At 37.9% G+C, this 25125-nt stretch overlaps 1 protein-coding gene across 3 annotated transcripts in view; it reads right to left on the bottom strand.

Annotated features, from left to right (window-relative positions):
* Window positions 1-25125, bottom strand: part of Hcf (Host cell factor) — a 51877-nt gene that overhangs the window by 1743 nt on the left and 25009 nt on the right. For 2 of the 3 annotated variants that reach the window (XM_071692998.1, XM_071693000.1), the window contains exons 6-16: window positions 17692-17837; window positions 16296-16433; window positions 15006-15198; window positions 12802-13118; window positions 11439-11567; window positions 8387-8602; window positions 7501-7686; window positions 7109-7360; window positions 3817-4509; window positions 1252-1680; window positions 811-1003 (exon numbers count right to left, since the gene is read on the bottom strand). In XM_071692998.1, coding sequence (XP_071549099.1) covers window positions 811-1003; window positions 1252-1680; window positions 3817-4509; window positions 7109-7360; window positions 7501-7686; window positions 8387-8602; window positions 11439-11567; window positions 12802-13118; window positions 15006-15198; window positions 16296-16433; window positions 17692-17837 — 2892 coding nt within the window. The remainder of the gene's footprint in view (window positions 1-810; window positions 1004-1251; window positions 1681-3816; window positions 4510-7108; window positions 7361-7500; window positions 7687-8386; window positions 8603-11438; window positions 11568-12801; window positions 13119-15005; window positions 15199-16295; window positions 16434-17691; window positions 17838-25125) is intronic. The other variant, XM_071692999.1, reaches the window with a different exon arrangement.

Raw genomic sequence — 25125 nt, 5'->3', positions numbered from 1 at the left:
AGCTGCTTGCCATTTCCTGTGTAAGACAGCTAGCATCAAAAACAGATGACAGAGCCTTAGAGGGAAAATTCCTTACTTGGCTCCTTGCTCAGTTCCTTCTTTTGTAAAGTAATACAGGAAGGGAGGATTTCCAGCCACCTGCTCCCTCCCCTCTTAGTAGTCTTCTACGATATGCAGGAAATACATGAGAAGTATTCTTTCTCTCCTATCCTCAAGGGGGTAACAATGCTGTTTCCTGTGGGGCGGGGTAGTGCCAGGAACGGATGAGGGCAAGCAAATATGAATATGTACGTACATGTGTACATATGTATATGTCTGTGTATGTATATGTATGCATATATGCACGTATGGGCGTTATGTATATATATGTGTATATGAGTGGATGGGCCATTATTCGTCTGTTTCCTGGCACTATCTCGCTAATGCAAGAAACAGCAATCAAGTATAATGATAATGAATATATATATCACTCACTTTTCAATAAGGCTAATGGGATCTGTCAGGTTACTTAACAAAGGACCCTCAAACATTATCAATGAGGTCTTTCATGATGTTTTTTTGAGATATGATGGTGTTCATTTCATTTACATAGTCTGTGTAATTTGCTTCTTCCCTTCCTCCATAATAGAGCAGCTGAACTTGTTTCCCATGAAGGATATTTTTCATTATCAAGGAAGATTCCTTTGTACTGAATACAAATTAGAGTTCATATGTATGGTTGGACACATGGGCACTAAATATTTGAAATGAAGGTAAAAAAAATCACATTACAGCTTACGTTAGAAAACAGATTTTTAAGAAACTGCTTACCTTGAAGCCACCTGACTTGAGTAGCTGGTCCATATCCCTTGTCATTTCTGGCTGCTATCCTGAAGATGATAGCTGGTTTGTTGGTTGTGTCTATGTGTGCTGCTGCTAACTGAGTATTGACCACTGTACACTGGTTGCTTGCACCACAGTAAACACGCATGAATGCAAGATGAGACCCTCCACTTCCGGTGTCCTCAAATAGAAAATAAGGATTCAATTGTTAACTTCTTATAGAATGAGAGAAGAAAAAGCTACACTGAAATGCAGAAGATACCATGAGTTATATAATCAAATCTATTTGTTATTGGAATAGGCCAATGGAAAAACAATTATGAGATGGTAAATAATTCATTTTTCTTCCCCTTTTATGTTTCTCAGAGCAAGAGATCATTAAATGTATATGATTTAAAAAATACAACAATGACTTTGTTTATTTCTTACTTTGCTCACCTGCTGCTGTGTGGCTGCATTCTTGATGGCTAAGTACACAGAGTACTCAACAATATCACCAGCAGCATTTTGAGGTGGTTCCCAAGACAAATGGGCTCCTTCACCAGACTTTGAGATTTTGATGGCAGATGGTGCTCCTGGATACCCTGGTAAGCAGGTTTTGAATGCAGACACTTCACTCCAAGGTCCCCGTCCACAAACATTTATACCCGCTACCCTGAATTTGTATGCTGTTCCAGGTTGTAATTTTACTTCAATACCACTCGCTTTCCGTTCTGTTACTTCTCCTTCTGCATCAGTGTAAGTTTCATTTTTCAAAGCTTCAGCTTCAGTAGGTAAGTAATATGCTTGTACTGTACATACCGTTCCACGAATAATGCCCACATCATACCATTCTGACTCTGGCTTCTTTAATTCATTCTGGAAAGTTTAAGAAGTTTACTGGACCTTAGTTTTTAAAATGTAAACGTAAAATACCTAATCTTTTGTTTAACAATATCAGTATGTATGCATGCACACACACACACACACACACACACACCAGATATCCCAGCAAAACCTCTTGAAATACTGTTGAAGATGTCATACGAGAAAGGCAGAGTGCCAAGAGAATGGAAAAGGGCAAACATCATAACTAACTATGTTTGCAGATGATACAAAGGTTATGAGGGAAGAGAAAAGTGAAGAGGGTTGCATCAACTTAAAAGGAAACCTACAAAGACCCTAAAGTCAGTATGACACACTGATGATGAAATTCAATCCAAACAAATGTAAAATAATAACGGCACACAGTAAAAGAAGACCTCAATATGATCATATTCTAGCAGGAAACAAGCTTTTGGATTCTGTTTAAAAGAAGGACTTGGGAGGTAACATCATCCCTAACCTGTCCCATGAGATCCATTTAAAAAGAATGGTCTAAGAGACAAACTATCTACTGGCTATCTGTCTATCTATATCTTTGCTGCCTGTACCCTACAGGAACTCCCATCAAGGAGGTGGCAATGGCAAAGGTTTCCACTTATCCGTCTTTGCATCCCTCACTCATATACACCATTCCATGACATTCTTCCTCCATATCTCTCCATATTGTACTCTTCTGCTCTATTTTCCCAAGTCATGGGTGGTCTTCATCTCACACCATATCATATCTGTTGACAAACACTTGAATAGCTTTCAAGTATTTGTTCAAGAAAATACTAGCAAGCTGTTCATATTCTTCCTAAACAAGGTCAGAACTAAAATATGCTTCTAAAGAAACACAAACAGCTAACAGAAAAAAGTTTAAAGTAAGGGAACAAAGATGTTTACATAATTAAAAGAGCTGCATTAAATGAAAAGCTACAGACATTGAATATGACCATCTAGGATAGAAGAATGAGGGGTGACTTCATCATAACCTTTAAAGTTTTTAAAACAGACTGATGACACAGTGAACAGTTCTTCAAAAGATGCTGGGTTAGAGCAACCAGAAAACATAACATGGACTTAAACTGGAGTCTTGTTAAAAAAAGATGTAAAGAAGTACTTCTATAGTATATGAGAGGTGGAAAAATGCAATAAGATTACTGAGGGCATGGTTAATGATAACAGCATAAACAAGTTAAGAAACTGTGTGATAGGACAGAATGTTCAAGAGATGGGACCCCACAAGTGTTAAACTCCCTCCACACACAGTACAAATAAGTAATTACATACAAAGCCCCCTATAGTTAAGTTATCATCATTAACAATACTGGCTTTAAAAGCATTGGAAGGTTAAGATACCACTGGGGACCTCATAAGCACGATCTGCTTTTAGGAAGCCTAGTTCAAGTATTGCATGAGCAAGTTACCAATGAAAACTGACAATTACAAGTAACACAAACTTTTTTTCTGTATTTGACAGCTGTTTCACACGTTAGTGAGGTAACACCAAGAATAGAAGAAAAATGGCCACAACCATTCACATCCATTCTCTAGTTGTCACATGTAATGAACTGAAACCACAGTTCCCTATTCAAAACCAGACCCTACAGACCTTTCCATGGTTTACTCCAGATACTTAACATGCCCTGATACAGTCCACTGAGAGTATGGCAACCCCAGTACACCACATCGTTCCACTACACCCTATGCCATGCATGCCTTCACCATCCTGCATGTTCAGGCCCCAATTGCTCAAAATCTTTTTTACTCCCATCCTTCTATCTCCAATTTGGTCTCCTTGTTTTTCTTGTTCCCTCCACTTCTGACACATGTATCCTCTTTGTCAACCTTTCCTTACTCTTTCTCTCCATATGTCCAAACCATTTCAGCACACCTTCAGCTCTCTCATCTACTTTCTTTTTATTACCATACCTACTGTCTCTTACTCTTTCATTACTTACTTGATCAAACCACCTCACATCACATATTGTCGTCAAACATTTCATTTCCCCTCCCCTGTACAACCTTTTTTACTTAAATTACTTAAATAAAAAACATGAACAAAAAACTGATGACTCAAGCACACACTAACCAGCATCTTTCTTCTATGAAACCAAATCTAAAAAAGCAGTAACAAGGTATAATTACCGATTCCTGGTTAATGCCATTAGCAAGTGTGGTGGTAGAATCCTCTGTCTTGATAGATGATGCAATAGTACTGAGAGATGAATTAATTGCAGCAGAGGCCAAGGTAGCTAAGGGGTCTGCAGTCTCCCCTGTTTCTCCTACTGCAGTTCCTGTTGTCTGGCTGGAATTACTAGCCTCACTCATTCCTTCCGTGTCCATGGGTTCCTGCTTTATTACACTTTCACCACTTTCACCCGTGACACTATTCCCCTCTTGTCTTTTTAGGTCCATGTCCACTCCCATCGCATCAACACTGTTACCCTCTCCCACTGACTGTTTTATGCTTTCTGCTCCTGCAGTACCCAATACCTGCCCTTCAGCATTTTGTAATGTGCTGCTTTCAGACTGTTCTTGCTGGGTGCCATGAGATGCAGCCATTTGTTCATTACCTGACACCTCTTCTGGAGATGGCATGATAAGGCCTGCCTCTGCTGCCAAAGCAGCAAGAGCAGCATCAGAGGTTACTGGACCATCTCCTGCACCTGCTATTGATGTTGATGGCTGGCTAGTTGTTACTGTACTTAATGAGCTGGTAGTATTGGTTGTGGATGTATTTACACTACCACCAGCTTGAGATGTTACTAACGTAACAGTTTTTTGGCCTCCAGCTGTAGTGACTTGTACTGTTACAGGTTTTCCTCCAATAGTTAGTGCCTGGATAAATGTAATAACAAATACATTAGTGTAGAAGATAATGACTGATGGTGATAACTATAATTTACTTGGCTTATCGATAACTGTCCTAATAAAACAACATATGGAAATATTCAAAGCTGATATGCTTCTTTTTTCAAAAGGGTTCTCAATATAATGCCCTTTCAAGCAATACTGTATAGCAAGGTGACCCTAAAAAAAATTTATCCAAACACTATTGTACCTGGTCCTGCAATGATATAGAAGAATTTTTTTTTTTTGCATCAGAAAAGCTTTCTTTTAAAAAATTTTCATGCACATACTCCCCCATCATACAATTATCACCATCAATCATGGAATACCCCTCTAGAATAACAAAGCTTCTAAATATATTCCTTTAATCTTTTCTATATTATCTTTGGAATCCCATATCTATTCTCATTCCGTATTTGCACATGCATGCTTTCAGTAATTCTTTGCAATTGCTCGTATCACTTCAGTGTTGTAATAATTCATTTTACTCTTTTCATCATCTGAAACTTAATATGTATAAAAGGCAAGTTTGGGTGTAGCAGCTGGCAATCCTGACCATGAAGCATTCACTGGCCCCCGAGGGTCAAGTGTATAAATATGAATCCTGGATAAAGCAGTCAGTCCACAGTCAACCCAGTTCTTCATCTACCCCTAGAGGTTGGTTGATAAAATGGGTACCTGGCTCAAGCTAGGGTATATATATATATATATATATATATATATATATATATATATATATATATATATATATATAGTGTTAATGGGATGGCCTTGATTAGGGCCTCAGCTGCCCATGCTGTCTCAACTAGAAGAAAAAAATGAAGTCTGTAAGAGAGAGAGAGAGAATATTCTAAAGAAGAGACTACAGATGGTGATGAAAGATAAATGAGTACTGGTGCAATAGGAATAGAGATTTGAAGTGGTAGTAAGTAGTATGGAGTGGTGGTAAGTAGTATATGACAGAGAAAGACAATTCAAAGGAAGATGAGGAGCAATAAAGCTCATACAAAATGGAAAAGCTAGAAGTGTAAATGAAGTAATAGGAAAGATTGTGAAGAGAGGTAAAACCTCTGTAAAGTGGATCTAGAAGGTGTGTACAGAAGCAGGGAAAAGTGGTCAGATACCTGAAGACTGGATGAAGTTAGTAATTGTTCAATCGCATAAAGGAAAGATGAGTAAAGCATGTGTAAGAAATATGAAGAATAATTTTCCAAAAGAAGGAACAGAGGGGGGCCAGGTGAGGATATTCCACAAAGGCCCAGTCCTCTGTTCTTAATGCTACCTCGCTAACGCGGGAAATGGCGAATAGTTTAAAAGACAGAAAAGAAAAGTCTGATCCACATAGCTGATGATGCGTATGGCAGGACAATGACTAATTGTGTTATAAATATTAGTGAAACATTTGGTGAGGAACAACATCAATTTCATAAGGAAAAGGAAGCACACAACAGGTCATAGCTAACTGTGGAGAGTTTTTGAAAAAAAAGAGAGTATGTAACATTTGTTGATTAATAAAAGGCACAAAATAAAGTGATTAAGCAAGCACTTTGGGAAGATTAGATATCATATGATGTATATGGGAGATTTTCGAATGCTGCTAAAGAGCATGTGGTGGTATGAATACGATGTATGACATAAATGGGGAAGTGCATCAGGGTTTTGTGACATCAATTGTTCATTGAATTTTTTCATAAATGGAGCATTGCATGAGATGAAAGCATCGCAGGTTGACTGTGGTGAGATACTTTCCCATGGAGAAGCAGAATGAAAGTTGCTGAAATTGATGTAAGCAAATAATGCTAAATGCGAATGCTGTCTATCTATCTATATCTCTGATGCCTATTCCCTATGGGAATTCCCATCAAGGAGGTGGCCATTGTAAAAAAAAAAAAATAAAAGTTCACTTTTCTCTGTACTTACATGCCTTCCTTACATACACCATTTAGTGCATTCTTCCCCCATTTTTTTAAGACACATAGATAGATATGCTGATAGACAAATTATGCTATATGTGAAGTGTGTTAAGACATTTCAGGTATATTAGTTTAGAAACTTCAAACAGCAATCAACACCTTTTTCATCTAAACTTACGGCGGTAATATATATATTGCTTCCCAATATCAATTTTGGTTTCCTACTGAATAATTGCACTGAGTAAACTCATACTAAAAGTTACTTAATTAGTAAATTTCGGCATTTGGAAATTAGTGAGTCTGCTGCTCCACTCCAACAGCTTAACACTAATAGCTTATCAACTCCACTCCAACAGCTTAACACTAATAGCTTATCAGTTTTACAATCATACTGAAAAGTCAAATGTGCATTCCCTCTACCTATTCATCTCCTTGGTACATTAAGCTAATTCTATACTCTTTTAATATACCATTCAAAGCACTTTCATACAACCTTATATCTACTTTTAAAATTTCCCAATTACTAATGCTAGCATGAATACTCGAGTCTTAAGCATCTTCCCAATTATTCAATGCACTTGAAGTCTTGATTGTTGTCAAAGTGCATCTTAAAATTAAAAGGGAGTAAATCAATCTAGCAGAAACAGGAATCTAATTAAAGAAAGTGTGCTTACCTGCTGCCCTGACTGCAACAGACCCTGGGCTGGGACAGCAATGATCTGCCCTGACCCTGTGTTGAGGAGAGTTGTGGTACTGGGTGTGCCAGATTTGGCAGCTATAGTGACTGTCTTGGTGTTGGCACCAGCCTGGCCTGCTTGCCCTGCTACAGTAATGGTCATAGGCTTTGTGACAGCCTGTGTGGTTGTGGTGCCACCAACACCTCCAGATGATACCACAATCATCTTTACGCCACCACTTGCTGACACCTACATCACATGTATGTGTTAAATAGCAATAAGAACTAGAACTTAAGACTGGCTTTATAGCCTCACAAATTCATATAACATTTGGTTCGACAAAATACAGTACACATTACTTCATCAGATAGCTGATGTAAAAGTATTACCTGAGCTGGCTGTACCCCAGCTTGTGTCACAGTAGTGGTGGTGGTACCAGTCTGTAACGTTCGGATAGCAGAGGCTGTGGTGACTACTATGATCTGTGAGGTCTGTGGGCGTACACCACTTGCTCCACCTGCCCCAGGTTTAGTTATCACTATTGTCTGTTTCCCTCCTACTGTTGTTGTACCAAGCTGAAGAAAAGAAAGAGGTAACAAGTTCTTAAGTAAATCAACAAACTTAATGAGGCATACAAAGAACTGGGATGGAGGGGGGGGAGAGAGAGAGAGAGAGAGAGAGAGAGAGAGAGAGAGAGAGAGAGAGAGAGAGATTGAGTATACTGCTATGTGAAGATGAGGCTGGAAAAATAATCAATTTCAATGATAATTTCTTTAATATCCAAACAAAAAATTTCTAAAACAAAGGAGAACACGTGAGTGGAATGAACCACAGCACATTATGCAGTCAGGAGAAACTATGGAAAGGTGTGTGGGGCTTGGTTGTGGATAGGGGGTTCTGCTTTGATGCATTATACAAAACAGCTATAAAGTTGGTGAGAGTGATTGATGCCATTCTTTCACCTGTTCCTGACACTACCTCACTACCATGGGAAAGAGCAAATAGGTATATAAGAAAAAATGGTGTGATTTACGACTAAAGACACTGAATACATAAACTAAAAAATGAAAATATAAACAAGATCATTACAAAAGCTTTGAGATATGCTTCAATATTTGGATTATATTTGTAAGTCCTTTCAAAATGGTGCAATCCATTACATTATGTGGTGCAAGCAATGGTAATAACACATCAGTTCCATACCATGTGAAGCGTCAAACATTATGCAATGACACAAAAAATTTACAGGTTTCAGAAGTGGGAAACTACATGTACCTGCTGTTTTGCTATGACAATATTCTGTCCCTGTCCACCTGTTTTATTTGCAGTAGGTGGGCCCGCTGGAAGGCTGAGAATTTGTCCTTGCTGTGTTGTGGATGTGGTCATAATAGGTTTGCCTGCACCACCCGCTTGAGTAGTGACCAACTTGACAATGGTTGCTCCTTGGCCACCCACACCTGCCTTACTCTGCACTAAATTCATCTTTGACATCTGAAAATAAAAATTACTGATTATTTCATCTATCTATATATCTGATGCCAGTTCCAATTGGAACCCCACCATGGGGGAGGCCACAGCAATAGAGTCTCCATAACTAGTGAACTCCAGTGCTGCTTCTTAGCCTTTTGTACCTCAGCCTTAAAAGGCCACTGGCAGAGGGCAGCCCTAGTGCAGTGTTTGAAGAGGCTTCTACCCAATGCCCCTACTGACTACTATCCAATGCTCCTACCTACTACTTCTACCTAATGTTTCTGCCTAATGGTCCTGCTTATATGTTCTTATCTACTACTTCTATCTACTGGTCCTACCATTTTGCCAAAAGGCAGGGCTAGCCCATAGTGCTCACTGCAAGAAGAATGGGATGTGTGAGTTACGTGTTGTCTAGTGTTAAGTATGACAAGGAGAAATTGTATATTTGTGGATAGAATACCAGTAGTTCATGTGTGAGTGAGGCAGAAAGAAAAGACAGCTACCTAGGCCAGAGGAGTGCACTTTGACAACCACTGAAGTCCTGCTCACTAAGCAGCTAATACTAACCTTCCTGATACCCAGGCGGGTAAAACTGGTAATATACCTCCCTGATTGTTGACTGCCTACCAACTACTACCTAAATCATCTTAAATTCCTAAATGACATAGCAATATGGAGACAGCATAATACAGCAGAAAGCACCTTCTGATGGATCCTTGTCTGCCAATAAAAGTCCACAAACTGAGTATTGCTTGGTCCAAAAAAATGGCACCTCAGTTTCTGCTCTAAGTTTGGTGCCAAAAGAACCTACAGATAGTTTTTTCCATCACTTTTAGCGGATGTATCTCTGAGATTCTGTTTGCCAGACATAGATGACAGCTCTCAAGTCTGTATGTATGCTGTTAAAACAATACCTTTTACCTCAGCAGATCTTGTAAAACATAACCTAATAAGATGTAAGAGTAAAATAGGAAGAATTCCCTTCTTTTTTATGACCTGACAAAGGATAATATAGGCCTTTTAGTGTGAGGGAAAACCTTTAACATGAATTTAGTATCTAGGGGGTCCTGGTTTTACCTGCTTCCAAAAATCTCTTGCAGCTCTAAGGCTGTACTATGCTCAGTAGCTGTGACAGAATGAACATGTTCGAGGTAAACTCTCTGATGAGACTGTACTCTGTTTTGATGAATGATGAAGATACAGCCTCAAAAAGAGGCAAGCAAAAGTTTGTGGTCATGTATTACACAGTGAAAGGCAGTGAGGGTTCTATTATGCATCAAAATATCACACATACATATCAAATTATACAGCAAACACAACACAAGCTCCACAGTGACAAAGGATACAGGACCCCATGGTGATACACGACCAAATAATGACAAGCACTAATAAGTAAAACAATTACTGGCAATCTGACATATATTACAATATGTAGTATGAAGAGGGTTGATTGAGTAAGAAATAATAAGGTAATAAAAAGACTATGGTCGAGAGAGCTACAGAAGGTGTTCTGAAATAGATGAGATATATGGAGAGGATGAGTGAGGAGAGTATAAGGGTAGGGTACTTGAGAAAAGGCTGACTAAATATGTGTCAGAAGTAGAAGGGAAAAGGAGAAAGGGAGACTGAACTGGAGATGGAAGGATGTAGTGTAAGATGCCTTGACTGATGAGTGACCCAGAATTGAACAAGCAGGAGTGCATGAGGCATGCATGGGATAGAGCAAATGAGGCGATGAGGTATACAAGGGGCAATTGTGCTGTGTTGAACCAGGGCATATGAAGTGGTCAGGGAAAACCACAGAAAGATCTGTGGGGATTGGCTGTGGATAGGAGCTCTCATTTTGGTGCATCATAAATGGTAGCTAAGGAGAAGAGATGGACAAATAAAGCCCTTTGTCTTTTTTGGTGCTACTTCGCTATGAGGGACATAATGGATGAGTATGAAGAACTTTATTGACTGATTTATCAAACTCAAAATGTGGGTGAAAACATAATGTCATATCTAATATGAACTGTCCAGCCAACAGTTCATCATTTTTTCTTTTACAATAGAGCTGTTACCTACAGTCAAGTTCATTCTTAATGCTAGCACCATTATATATAATCATGATAAAAAGTCTCCAAAATAAAGACTCCTGCAGAGATCGCGGCAGCTTCTAAAAAGTTAGGGGGTCTCACCAGAGCAAAAGCCAGTGATCTGAAGGTGATGATGCAATATACTGCAGTTCTGTACAAGTCTAAACAAAATGGGGAGCTGAGCCCCCTGCCTTTTGAAATGGGGGCTTCAGCCCCCACCTGCCACTGCCATTGTCTTAGCTTTCATCCCTGCACATTTTTTTCTAAATGCCACAGAAGGTTTCCTTATTTCCTTATATTTGAAGTACATTTCATGTCACTAATAACAGTACTGTTGTTTTTCAAGTAGAATTTAATCTTCTGAGCATCGCCAAAAACCCCATAAACATTTGGGTATAATGCACCATATCCCCCTCTTAAAAAACTCATCATAAAAAAATAATAACTATTACCTTTCCTCTCTTCTAGTACCCAGAAACAACTCTCAATTTCTCTTCACTTATAATCTCATTCATAAAAATTCAATTAAAAATATACATTTGGCACCTGGCAACAACATATTGCTATCTGACCATCAATAAACCTTATAACAATTAGTTCTTTCTCTAGAGTTTCTAATATCTGTATGAATTTATATAATCCTTTCAAAGGATCTACATAAAATGTCATATGAATAACTAGGTTGTAGTAATATATAAAATAACTTCTGAGCATTACCTGTATCATCTTAGAAAAGATGAAGTAATTAATACCATACTACATTTTGAAAATAAACTTACAGGTGTAAGGCCTTTACTTGTCTTGACAAGTGTGACTATCTGTGGCTGTGATCCAGGTACACCACTCTTTTGAAGGATGAACTGTTTACCACCCTGTCCTGTTACGGTTGCTCCTTGAGTGTTGAGTACCTAAGGATATGAAAAAGGTACTCAATGAGATGATGATAAATCTACATAAAATTATTACCTAATATGCTATGTTTTAGCTAAAGATTCATGGCACCATTCTGAAAGAGATTTTAGAGATTCCATAAAACACTGTTTTGTTCACCCAGAGCAACCAAACAAAATGGTATAATAAATCAAAACACAGCATTCCTTTATAAATAACCATTCCATATGTGGGCCATCATCCACAGACAACCAAATACAAGCAAGAGAACCAGCAATGAAACAGAAGATACCTCTCTGACCTTAGATACAAAGCTAAAAAATCTTAGGATATGCTGATGCTGTGAGGGTGAGTCAGCACCTGGGCATGCTTACTGCCAAGGTCAACTACCAACTACAATATGCAACATAGAGTGTAGAAAAATTTAAAGGGCAGTGGTGCACTCTACTCCCCTGTCTGTCAGGGCAACCACAAGGGTTAGCAATCCCCTTATGGAAAATTTGTAGAAAATGCTCCCCTTATATACATACAGCATGACAAGAAGAAAAGCAGCCTTCAGCTCAGGTCAAAAGCTCTGAAGATTTATAAGTGTTTATGTCGAGAAGAAAATGTCGAAGAACCAGAGCCATTTCAAGCAAGTACAAGATGGCTAAATAAGTCCATTCACGGGAGATATGTAATGTGAAGGCAACGGGAGAATCCACCAGTGCTGACCACAATGCTGCTGCACACATCCCACTTTTCTCTGCATGTTCATTGGTTCATTGTATGTAATTTCTCTATGTGTGAGAGTTTGGCACTGTGAATTTTCTGTCTAATAAACAAACTTTGATTATCTTCCTAATTTAAAGCTTTTGTTCCATTTTTCTGCTTTAGTAGGCCTTAGCCTGCGGTTCACCTCATAACATGTCCTTGCATTTAGCCAAAGAGGAAAGTATCAATTCTCTTTCCTTGCATTTTTGTTCCATTTATGTTTTAGTGTACCTGCAGCTTTGTTTGTATACATTTTCGTTGTATACAACCATACTAGCCTTCACAAGTGAAGTAGCTCTCCATTTGGCTCCTCTGCTGTGAGGTCACACCATCTTGCTGAAGAAGATGGTGTGACCTCACCATCTTTTTTCAGGGCAATCACACAAAATTTTACAATATGTTACAGTAAAAAAAAAAAATCACATGCCACCCAGCACACACTACACAGAATCAAACTTTATTTACTTGAAGACTCCTCTATCTCATCTTTACGCTTACCTGTCCAGATGGTGAAACTAGTCTCACAGTCTGCCCTCCTATTGAAGATGCCACCTTCATTCCTTGTGGAGTGACTAGTGTATTAGGTTGCACTACCTTCACTGTGGTAGGTGATGTAGTTCCAGTGCTGGTGGTTATCTTCTGAGTTGCAGCAGCTGCAGCAGCTAAAGCTGCAATACCTGACATGCTACTCTGAGAAGTAGCCGTAGTTGTGGCAGGAAGACCACCTCGCAGAATCTGTGTTGTTTGCCCTCCAGCACCAATGACTTTTATTTGTCCTGCCCCTGGTGTACGTACTCGAACTATATTACCGCCAGCTGTAAAACAAAATATTTTATCTCCAAATGTCTAAATGCTAATTTCATGAGAAAATCAAGATTCCAACACAACTCAAAATAATGGCTTGGAATAGTAGAATTACTTAAAACTTAAATTAATGACTTGTCAGGTTTATGAGTAGTTCACTTTAAGGGCTTGGATGTAGATGGGTGTTGAGTTATGCAGGATAGTGGGCACTGAAATCAACACATAGGTAGATGTTGTGTGTTGGTAAGGTTCTTTAGCTGGAATTTTTTTGAGGGGAGGTGGTTGGTTGGTTGGTTACAGTGAAGCATGTGTTGTGAAGTTTTATTTCTAAGGATATGATTTCACAACTGTTGTTGTGTGTTCAGTTATGTTGGTGATTGGGTTGTAATGTTTTAGCTATGAGTCCTCCTGCTTGTCATTATTGTCAATCAATGATTTCTTTTCTTCTAAAAACAACCAAATGCACTCGTATGCTGCCAATTCAATACTGCATTCCTCCACATTCTTCAACTCTGCCATTCTTTTCTCACTTGATCTGCATCTCGTCTTTATATAACTTCCTTAATAAACTCGGACAAAATATTTCAGGGGGTAGATGAAATATGTTTACGTTTAATGCCGCCAAGACCCAGTATCTGCCCATCTCTCGATTGAAAATTCTTCATAACTTTCCTCTCTCCTTTGACTGATCTGATAATCCACCCCCTGACTCAATGAACACATTTGGAATTACTGTAACTTCCACAATATCTTGAAATCCCCACATTACATAAATAGCTAGATCCTGTTTAAGTGTCAAAGTTTCTTTTCTTATAAACAGTTGCTTCATTTTATAACAGATTAATCCATCCTTATATGGAGTAATGATCTCCCACCTGGAGTGGTTCTAGTTCTGCATCTTCACTCAACAGAACCGAGTCAAAAGCAGTGCAATCTATGAACTTTCCCATGATAACTTCAAAGCTTAACCTACTTAACCTATTCTTCTATGCTTCAAGGTTGGTCCACTTTCCCTTTTCTACAATATGTCTTTGGTTTTTGCTTTCACTAAAAGCTAGAACATGCAATACTTGGCATGCTTCTGCATCATGTGTTTACTGTGTGGCCACTGGCAACTAAAGCGTGGGCCATTCTAATAACTGTTTCTTTCCCTACATCTTGAAACTTTGGAATGCTTTATCATCTCCAAATCACTTTGATCCCCCTGCTGAGTGCTTCCTTTGTTGTCACAAATAAAATTCACACTTAAACCATCCCAACTCAACTCCATGATCCTCTTTATTCCTTTACTTTCTTTCATATGAAGTTTAATTTTCACTATATATGCATCCTCCTAAAACTGGTCACCAGCTTCTACAGTTTTTCTACAGAATCTGCCACCATAGCAATGTCATCTGTAACTGCAACTGACTCATCTCGCATGCCCCCACACCCCAAGCATACTGCAGACCTGCCCCATGCTCTAAGATCCCCAAATTTACCTCACTCTTATACCTGTCTATGAACAAATGTCCTCATCATTTTGCATTTCATGAGGCAAATCTCAATCAACAATGTATACGACAAAAACTGAAGCCTGATTAAGTCTCTCTAATTACATCTCATCTGAAAACATATTCACTTATAATTCAAGTCCTCTCAACAAGTCACTTAATTACTAAGGTAATAAGGAATGACAGCAAACCCTAAAGGAACACCATTGGTTACCTCTTCATTTTTCTGGTTTTGCGTGGACATATATTTGCAAAAAATATTTGCAAACATAGGCAAACCCATACGCATGCATACAAAAAATTAATATTCTCTTTTTTTGTCTATCATGCAAAAATGAACTTTGCACTATATTATACATGCAGTGGTATAAATAAAGCTTTTTGCAATATGACATAAAAACTGACCTCTTACAGTCTGTGGAGAGGTAGGAGCCATTGCTGTTATGGACCCAGGTGTAGCTGGTCTCAGAACAGTCTGAGTAAGGGTGATAGGTTTGGTGGCAGGAGTACCGGGCAAGCTGGGGGTGGCAGGAGTACTTGTGGGAGTAGTTGGAGTTGACACTGTTGATGGTGGGGTTGGGATATCATACTTCTGGATCTGGTGACAAGAAAAATGTTCTTAACCCTAATCAACAAACTAGAGTAATAAACAGATTGTGAGCAGACCAACTTAGTCATAAACTATGCAAACAAGGCTACACATCTTAATGGGATCAAAGTTGAACCTAAATTTGTACAATGGTACTTATTCAAATTAAAAAAGTGATACTTCATTTTTTGCCTAAGTCTCATGGAACTAACTAGAACAGTGTGGGATAACAGTAATTACCTATTTGAACTGTATGGGGAGGGAGTTTAACACTCACAGAGCACAAACTGGAACTAGGAGGTCCACAGAAAAATTAAGAACATGGAAAATGATTGTTCCACTGGACATATGACATGAATAGTAAGACATATCCAATACCCCATGTCTGTTAAATAAAACATACATACCATAAGAAAAAGGTACCATATCTTTGATTTTTGTGTCATTTGCAAACATTAGCACAACAGGTATTTCAAATGAGAATAATCTAGCCTTACTTGAAGTATCAATGTACTGTGCAGTGGAATTCTAAGAGGCAGTTTTGAGAATTATTTCATTTGAAGTCTAAAATGAAGATCTAAAGTTAGCAGCTATCAAGGGTCAAAATAATTCAAAATAGTTTTGAGACCTATTTCATTTGAAGTCTAAAATGAAGATCTAAAGTTAGCAACTATCAAGGGGTCAAAATAATTCAAAATAATGATAATACTAATGACCAAACAGAAACTTCATTTATCCAGACTCAAGAAAACCAGCCTTTTACATAACAAGGTGGCACTGACATAGTCTAGATGTTGCTCTGGTAATATTCAAGAGTCTAGATGCTGTACAGTCATTGGCAAAAAATCTACATTCAATTTTGACTCCTATGTAATAACAAGACAATACCAAACATTAACAAAGATCTCTTGATTGTCTGTTCACAGTGGCTATGACATATACATTATTAAGTCCTGAAATGTCCACATCAAACTTGACATGAAATATACTGTAGTCCTATGCGATTCCTCAAAAGAGGCACAGAGCATTACAAGGGGTACATGACAATATCATCATGGTTCTATTTTACTGAAACATACTTTAAAATTAACACTTAATGCACCAACCTGAAGTAAATATGCATCAGCAGTCGGTGTTGCACCCCAGCACACTTCCAAGGTGGTGGTGGATGCTCTCACCAGCTGCACTCTCCCAGGTGCTCCAGGTACACTTGTCTCCAGGTACCACAAATCCTTGCAGCAAACCTAAAAAACATAATTGATCATATGATCACTACATGGTATCTAATGACTCAGCTACAGTAATCTTTTTTATCAAGTTATCTGAGAATCTTAATCCTCTCAGTTTGAATTTTTCAGGTATAACACAATTTAAACTACAAACAAACTTTAATAAGCAAGCTATATACATGCAAAATCTAGGATTAGGGATAGAAAAAGATAAGAAGAATGGTCATTTTGCATAGCCTGAGATGGCAGCATCTTTCATCCAATTTACAGTTAAATCGCTCCTAGTCTGAGGCCAAGTGGGCAAAGGACCTTGCATGCAGTTAGGGAATCCTCTCCTTCCTTCACCTCTCATTCAGCTTTCAGATATACAAGTATGAATTAAGAAAATAGAAATTCTTAAACTAATTATAATTTACTGTGGTGGAGTGAAGTTTATAAATCCTATGCTTAGCAAAAAAAGAAAACTCTTAAAAGTAAACAAGAGTAAAAACTAACTTTGTTTTGCAGTGTGGTGGAGTGTTGAAGTTCAAAATGAGTTTATGAGTGTTACTGCTGGTTCACAGTTTAAATCTGTCTTAAGTTTTATCATTTCTGTATGTCATAGCTGAATGTGCATTGACAAACGATGTAATCTCTGTAGGGTGAAATTCTTTGAGCTCTCAGGTCTCATCAAGTTTGCAAGTTTGCCAATTACTGCTAACATAATCATCTATCCTGCCCATGCAATTAATGAGGTATAACTGCTTTAGCTTATCATCATATATCCCTGCATGTACACAGAAAAGAAAAAATGCAGCCCATACATCTACTGCACATAACAAAAGGTGACTTTAAGGGACGGGACTGAAGCACTCAGAATCCTTCCCTCCTTTATAATCACTTTCTAGAATCAGGTACATATGAAGGAGCCTAACAAAGTCATTTTTGCATCAACTTTTGGGGAACAATGGAAGAAGCCTAACAAATTTTCCTAGAGGGATCATACTGTCTGTTCCTAATGCTAACTGAGGAAGGAGCATACGAATATTTTCCTATAAGGCTCAGTTCATTTGCTAACAATGAGCCTAATAAAGGTGGAAAAGGCATGCAAGTATTACAAAAATGTAATAACTATCATTCACTTCAAACTTGTTAATACTTCTTTACACTTGGGATACTACAGAATGTTAAGATCATCAGGATTTCGTACCAATAAATGACCTAAAAATGCAGCTAAATGCTTCCTCTATGAAACAAACAAATTTCACACCTATACTAGTAAACTTAAAATTACCTGGTTATTCCATGCTTTTCTGTAACCATCCCTGCCAGACCATACAAAGAGACGCGTGTGAATGCCGACAGAACAGTGTCCAGCTCTTGCACGAGGCATTTGATCTTCAAATTTTTCCATCATTGCATTTTCCCAGGTCATGGTTTCTAGGGTAGAAAAGCAAAATGTAAGCAGGTCATAAAAATACCAGTAAATATACACAACTTTGAGAATAAACAGGGCCATTTTCAAATTAGATTCTACAAAATCAAATGTCAAAGCAGAACCTTGATAATCTGCAACTAAGATCAGGAAAGCAAATAGTAATTAAGCAAACATGTGAATCATACTGTATACAACCTTCAGATTTCATAAAGATGTACCATATTCACTGCATAACTCCTCAGCATTACCTTCTTATCAACCGTGAGTCAAATGTGAATAAACTTTCAAGAATCAGGTCTTACTAGTGGTAATGCAAAACACCTGGTAACCATGGCAAAATGTTGCAATACATGCAGAACTCATTGCAACAATACAAGCACTAAACAAGCAATACTTCTGTCCATAAGTTATTAAGTGTTGAGTTCTATCTGAACATTTTTCTTCTGGAATAACCATTCTTCTCACTTGATGTAACTTTATAAAAACAAAAACATTTTTCACACTTGTTAGCTATTTCCTGCATAGAGACGTCTTCCTCTGTTCCTTCTTTTTGAAAATAAGAATATGGAAAGGGAAGATTACAAGCCCCCTACTCCCACCTCTCTTACTATATCTATTAACGTCACTCCCATTTTTCATTGAGAAGGTCAGGTACACAGCTCCCATGATCATTCAAACTCTAACAAAGCCTCACACCATGCCTAGTTCAGTAAAACATATATTTCCATACTTAATATAAGAGCTTTTACTACATATGTATATATATTTTTTCATACATATTCGCCATTTCCCACGTTAGCGAGGTAGCGTTAGAGAACAGATGACTGAGCCTTAGTGGGAAAACTCCTTACTTGACCCCCTTCTCTGTTCCTTCTTTTGGAAAAGTAGAAGCTCGAAGGGAGGATTTCCAGCCCCCTACTCCCACCCCTTTTAGTCGCCTTCTACAATATGCAGGGGATATGTGGCAAAGAAGGTTTCGTTAGATACATAATTTTAAGCACTCTTGTGCACAATGATGAATCATCCCTACCAATTTATACAATCATCCTGGCAATAAATTACTCTAAATCTATCACTTCACTAAAATTGGCTGTGCACATCTCTGGCATCTGCAAAGCATACTTGCAGTAATTATCAGATAATGGAATAGCAAAAATCAGAATGATGGTATGAGAAAATCAAGCAAAAAAAGATTACATCTGACAAAACACATATAACTACGAAAATATGGAGGAATAAATCCAACAAAATTGCAGGTCAGTAAGAACAACACTATGATCTATATCTCAAGGGATTAAAATACTCTGCCTATGAATGATAAAGACAATTTCATTAACCCAAGAAGTTTCTGATTGTATATTCAGAGGGCCCAATAGACGAAGTGATACGTCATATTTTCAACGAGCTGAAAGTCTTTAGATATACAGAATTTGTGGGAGAAGTATTCTCACATAATAGTCACTATCCATTAATCAAATATTGCGGATCATTTGTTATTGAAGCATTTCATGATTATGAACATATTGTCAAACACTCCTCCCACAAACAGGAAGGACAAATCAGAAGGAAATTTTTGCAATAAAAATATTTTCCCTTCAAGGCATTCTCAAAAGGGAGGGGAATAAAGACTGAAAAAGTATACCTATAAACCAGGCTGAAAGAGGCTTTGCTCTCACCCTTAAATGGCAGGACCAGCTGGAAATTTCATCACCAAGTGATCAATCAAAATACAATTCAAGTTTTTTTCTGGCTGATACGTGTGACAGCTCAGGATAAGACAGAAAGACGTGGAGGTTTTGTTTCTGTCCATCTCTCCTGAACTTGGTATCACATTCTACTCTCATTTCTAACACAAGCTCAGCACTGTTGGTAAATACCATAAACTTATCTATAAATATCACACTAAAAATGAGTGGGAGGAGGAAGTGTGGCTAGTATGCCTGGATGATCCTCTCTCATCTTGAGATAAGAAAGAAGGACATGTAGGTTCATCTTGTCTGTTTACACTCTACTCTTATTTCTTAAACAAATCCAAATTTAGTAGCAAATAATACAAACATTCCCATAAATATTACATTATGAATACTAAACGATACACTATGCACTTTACATATGATATGTATAGTTAAAATATGCTTGGAAATACTCTGGCTCTACTATTAACTATTACTAACTTTCTCAATCACCCTCAGGATTACATCCAAGAAAATTAGGCATTCTTGCAATGTAATCTGCAACTCCATGCGAGTAGACAAAGGATAAGCACGAGGTTGGTTATATATTTCTTCACATTCCACTTACTATTCTTCTTCAAATTGCTCACAAGCCAATATATATGAAGATAAGTGTTCCCTCCATCATTTACCTCATGGCTGACAGAAATAAACCTATAATAGTGATTATAGAAGATGTGATTTTTGTTTCATACTTGACTGTCATTTCCCACATTAACGAGGTAGTGCCAAGAACAAAGAAAAACTACAACAGCTCATGTACATTCTCTAGCTGTGGTACCCCCGTGCCAGAGAGGTAGTGCCAGGAAAACAGACAAGTTAAACATTTGACCATATCTTCCACAGATATACAGTGCTGAATAAAGTGGACTTCACATAATGAACAATTGGTGATTTTATGCCAGGAATCAACTTTCAGCCGATCTATGGTGGTGACATGAGATATCTAAGGCCTCCTGACACAGCAATTATGCATGAATTCTTCAGCTACCCTTCAGCAATGGCATTAAAAGGATATTAGTGCAAACTACTAATTGCAGATGAAATCAAGCAGCATTTGCCTCATACACATGAAGACTGCAGAGATCCACGTGAAAATCAATTTGATGGTAACATATATGGATTTAAAAGATTCTTATGTTAAAGAAATGGGTGGTAGTGTCAAAATATCAATTACATCAAGAAAATCAGACCAAGTGATTTTGATAGCACAGAGCAAATAAATGCACTTCTTCAAGAGAAGTCGAGACACAGGAAGCTTTGCCCACATCTTCTAATGCTGCAAAGTGAGTTTATATAACAGAAAAGAAGTTTTCTTCATGGAGAAACAATATGTATTAAGTGCACCTAGAGTAGAGAATCGAAATTCAAAAACTTTATAGATGTAAAATTTCTCTCCTTGCAAGGTTTATAAATGCTGCAAAATTATTGCAAATACAGTAAATATTAGAAAATCAGTGTTCTATGATAACCAAGTAACAAAACAGGTAATGAAAAGAAAAGTGCGTCAAAACAATATAAACGAATGGGGGGTATCACCACTTGCATGAAACACGTTATAAATAAAAGAATATGTAGCAGTCAATGCTACCATATATCATGTGCTCCTGCCAAAGTTTCTTATCTCTCAATGGATAAGGTGAGGCCTATAGTACTTGTTGCTTTGTTGTTCTCTTAATCTTATATGACTTTCTTTCTCTTAATATGAGAGGAAGTTTTCCCTTTAATTCAAAAACACCTATTCATCTGAAGAACCAGTAAATTTGTTTGTTTAAAGCATTAAGTGAACGAATGAACTAAGGAAAAAATCAAATTAAATACTGTTCCAAATATTACCACAAAACCTAACAAGGTATTAAGGTGCAGTGATAATAGGCCTGCACTTCTAGCTTTTACACCAAGATACATGCCTAGAACCAAGCAGGTTTAGCAAGCATCATGCTTCAAACAACATACAGGGTTACATACACTGCCACTAGAAGGACCCCACGCCAAAGGACACTTTTGTGGCTCGAAATTTTGTGACACACTGTGAATAAGGGTAACAAAAGACATGTTAATGTGGGTCTGAACCTTCAAAACTGCTCCTTGTTGTAGAAAAGACAATATGAAGAAACAAGGCTCTCAGGGATATAGATAAGATAGACAGATAGGGCTCTAATGTAAATCATAATTTCCCAACAAAATATTTCAATTTCAGCAACCAACACAGGGAGCTAACTACCCAGAAACTTGGACTCTCAGATTCCCAATTAAAGCAAGTTTACAGTGATGCTATTTAGGATTTATGCTTAAATCACACAAAGATACTTAGAGAATATTCAACTGTGGCAGAAAACTTAATACACTGGAAAGATTAGTTAAAAACAAAAAGATACAAAGGCACAGCATAACCTGAATAAAACTGGCAAAGGCAGTCTAAGCAAACTCTGGCCACCACCATAAAAAATCTACCAATACACATCCCAACCATGACCATATTATTTGCCACACAGCAGCTGCTACCTCACCAATGCAAGGCACAGTGCTACAAGAGGTCAAACATCCCATACATAATATTACTGCATAAAACAGAATGGTAGCTACTCATTCTGTCTGTATATTTTGATAAGTGAATATAGTATTTGTTTTAAGTTTCTAAAGCAATGTCTTGTTCTCTGATGAAAGTAACATTGATACATGTAGTTTGTCTTTATATTGTGTAACACATCACACTGTGTACCTTAGAAATAAACATCAGTAACATTATCAACATTACAGATTCCTTTCTAATTAATCAAATACATTATATATTAATTATGATAGAAATTTAAAGATAACAAATGGACAAACAAATTGTAAAAAATGCTGCTCTCACTTAAACTGAATAATTACCAATTCAAATATTTTTTTTTTTTTTTTTTTTTTTTACACCTCGTCGCTGTCTCCCGCGTTTGCGAGGTAGCGCAAGGAAACAGACGAAAGAAATGGCCCAACCCCCCCCATACACATGTACATACATACGTCCACACACGCAAATATACATACCTACACAGCTTTCCATGGTTTACCCCGGACGCTTCACATGCCTTGATTCAATCCACTGACAGCACGTCAACCCCTGTATACCACATCGCTCCAATTCACTCTATTCCTTGCCCTCCTTTCACCCTCCTGCATGTTCAGGCCCCGATCACACAAAATCCTTTTCACTCCATCTTTCCACCTCCAATTTGGTCTCCCTCTTCTCCTTGTTCCCTCCACCTCCGACACATATATCCTCTTGGTCAATCTTTCCTTACTCATTCTCTCCATGTGCCCAAACCACTTCAAAACACCCTCTTCTGCTCTCTCAACCACGCTCTTTTTATTTCCACACATCTCTCTTACCCTTACGTTACTTACTCGATCAAACCACCTCACACCACACATTGTCCTCAAACATCTCATTTCCAGCACATCCATCCTCCTGCGCACAACTCTATCCATAGCCCACGCCTCGCAACCATACAACATTGTTGGAACCACTATTCCTTCAAACATACCCATTTTTGCTTTCCGGGATAATGTTCTCGACTTCCACACATTTTTCAAGGCTCCCAAAATTTTCGCCCCCTCCCCCACCCTATGATCCACTTCCGCTTCCATGGTTCCATCCGCTGACAGATCCACTCCCAGATATCTAAAACACTTCACTTCCTCCAGTTTTTCTCCATTCAAACTCACCTCCCAATTGACTTGACCCTCAGCCCTACTGTACCTAATAACCTTGCTCTTATTCACATTTACTCTTAACTTTCTTCTTCCACACACTTTACCAAACTCCGTCACCAGCTTCTGCAGTTTCTCACATGAATCCGCCACCAGCGCTGTATCATCAGCGAACAACAACTGACTCACTTCCCAAGCTCTCTCATCCCCAACAGACTTCATACTTGCCCCTCTTTCCAAGACTCTTGCATTTACCTCCCTAACAACCCCATCCATAAACAAATTAAACAACCATGGAGACATCACACACCCCTGCCGCAAACCTACATTCACTGAGAACCAATCACTTTCCTCTCTTCCTACACGTACACATGCCTTACATCCTCGATAAAAACTTTTCACTGCTTCTAACAACTTGCCTCCCACACCATATATTCTTAATACCTTCCACAGAGCATCTCTATCAACTCTATCATATGCCTTCTCCAGATCCATAAATGCTACATACAAATCCATTTGCTTTTCTAAGTATTTCTCACATACATTCTTCAAAGCAAACACCTGATCCACACATCCTCTACCACTTCTGAAACCACACTGCTCTTCCCCAATCTGATGCTCTGTACATGCCTTCACCCTCTCAATCAATACCCTCCCATATAATTTACCAGGAATACTCAACAAACTTATACCTCTGTAATTTGAGCACTCACTCTTATCCCCTTTGCCTTTGTACAATGGCACTATGCACGCATTCCGCCAATCCTCAGGCACCTCACCATGAGTCATACATACATTAAATAACCTTACCAACCAGTCAACAATACAGTCACCCCCTTTTTTTATAAATTCCACTGCAATACCATCCAAACCTGCTGCCTTGCCGGCTTTCATCTTCCGCAAAGCTTTTACTACCTCTTCTCTGTTTACCAAATCAAATATATGATACTGAAAACTCACAAATTCAATATTGGTAAAGTGAAAAGGACATGCAAATTTTCTTCAAGAACAAAGTGACTTTTTCTACACCTAACTGCAAAAGAATATTGGCCACATTATAGCAAATTCAGTCTTCCAGATATGCACAGGATATTGTGATATACATCACTGAGGGCACCAATAACAGACCCAATTAACTTGAAAGGCCTAGCCCACTGGAATCTTGACAACAAAGAGAGGAATCTCAACATCTATATTCCTAAATCTATTCACAAACTATTATGCTCTTAATAAAGGATATACATTTTGAAAGTGCAATTCAATAACTAAACTCTCTTGATTAATTCAAAAAGACAAGAAAAATCTACAAAAAGAATTTAAAATGTCAGAAATTAAAGGTAATCAACTAACTCTTAGCACAAGACTACCAATTTCGAAGCACTGATAAAACTGTTTCAACAAAAACTGGGAAATCAAAATGATAAGCAAATCAATAATATTATCTGAATTAAGTGTGATCTACCACAAACTTTACTCATTTAATGAGAGCAAAACCTTCCAGGCATGTAACATGTTAAAATCTAAAACAAATAATTCCCACAGCAATTCTGTATCCTTAAACTAAAAGATAAAAGCTAACCTGAAATCTCAGTTTAGAGACACCAAGTAACAATGGCATAATCACTCCTCATTATAAAACATTTATCAATTCTTAATGCTTTTACAGAAAAGAATATACCCAAGAGATTATTAAAGAAAAAGACCATGTACAAGGAGCTTAACACAGAGCTAGAACCCAAACTCTGTTAAGGCTTGAGATATCTGAGAGATGTGAAGATTACAAAATCATTAAATACTCTTGTCAAAACTGTGAACAAGACTGAATGAGATTTGCTAAGGCAAAAACATGGTGGAATCCATATTCTTT

Source organism: Panulirus ornatus, chromosome 55 (genome assembly GCF_036320965.1).
Source record: "Panulirus ornatus isolate Po-2019 chromosome 55, ASM3632096v1, whole genome shotgun sequence".
Lineage (NCBI taxonomy): Eukaryota > Metazoa > Arthropoda > Malacostraca > Decapoda > Palinuridae > Panulirus > Panulirus ornatus.
This window is presented reverse-complemented; position numbering and strand designations above follow the sequence as displayed.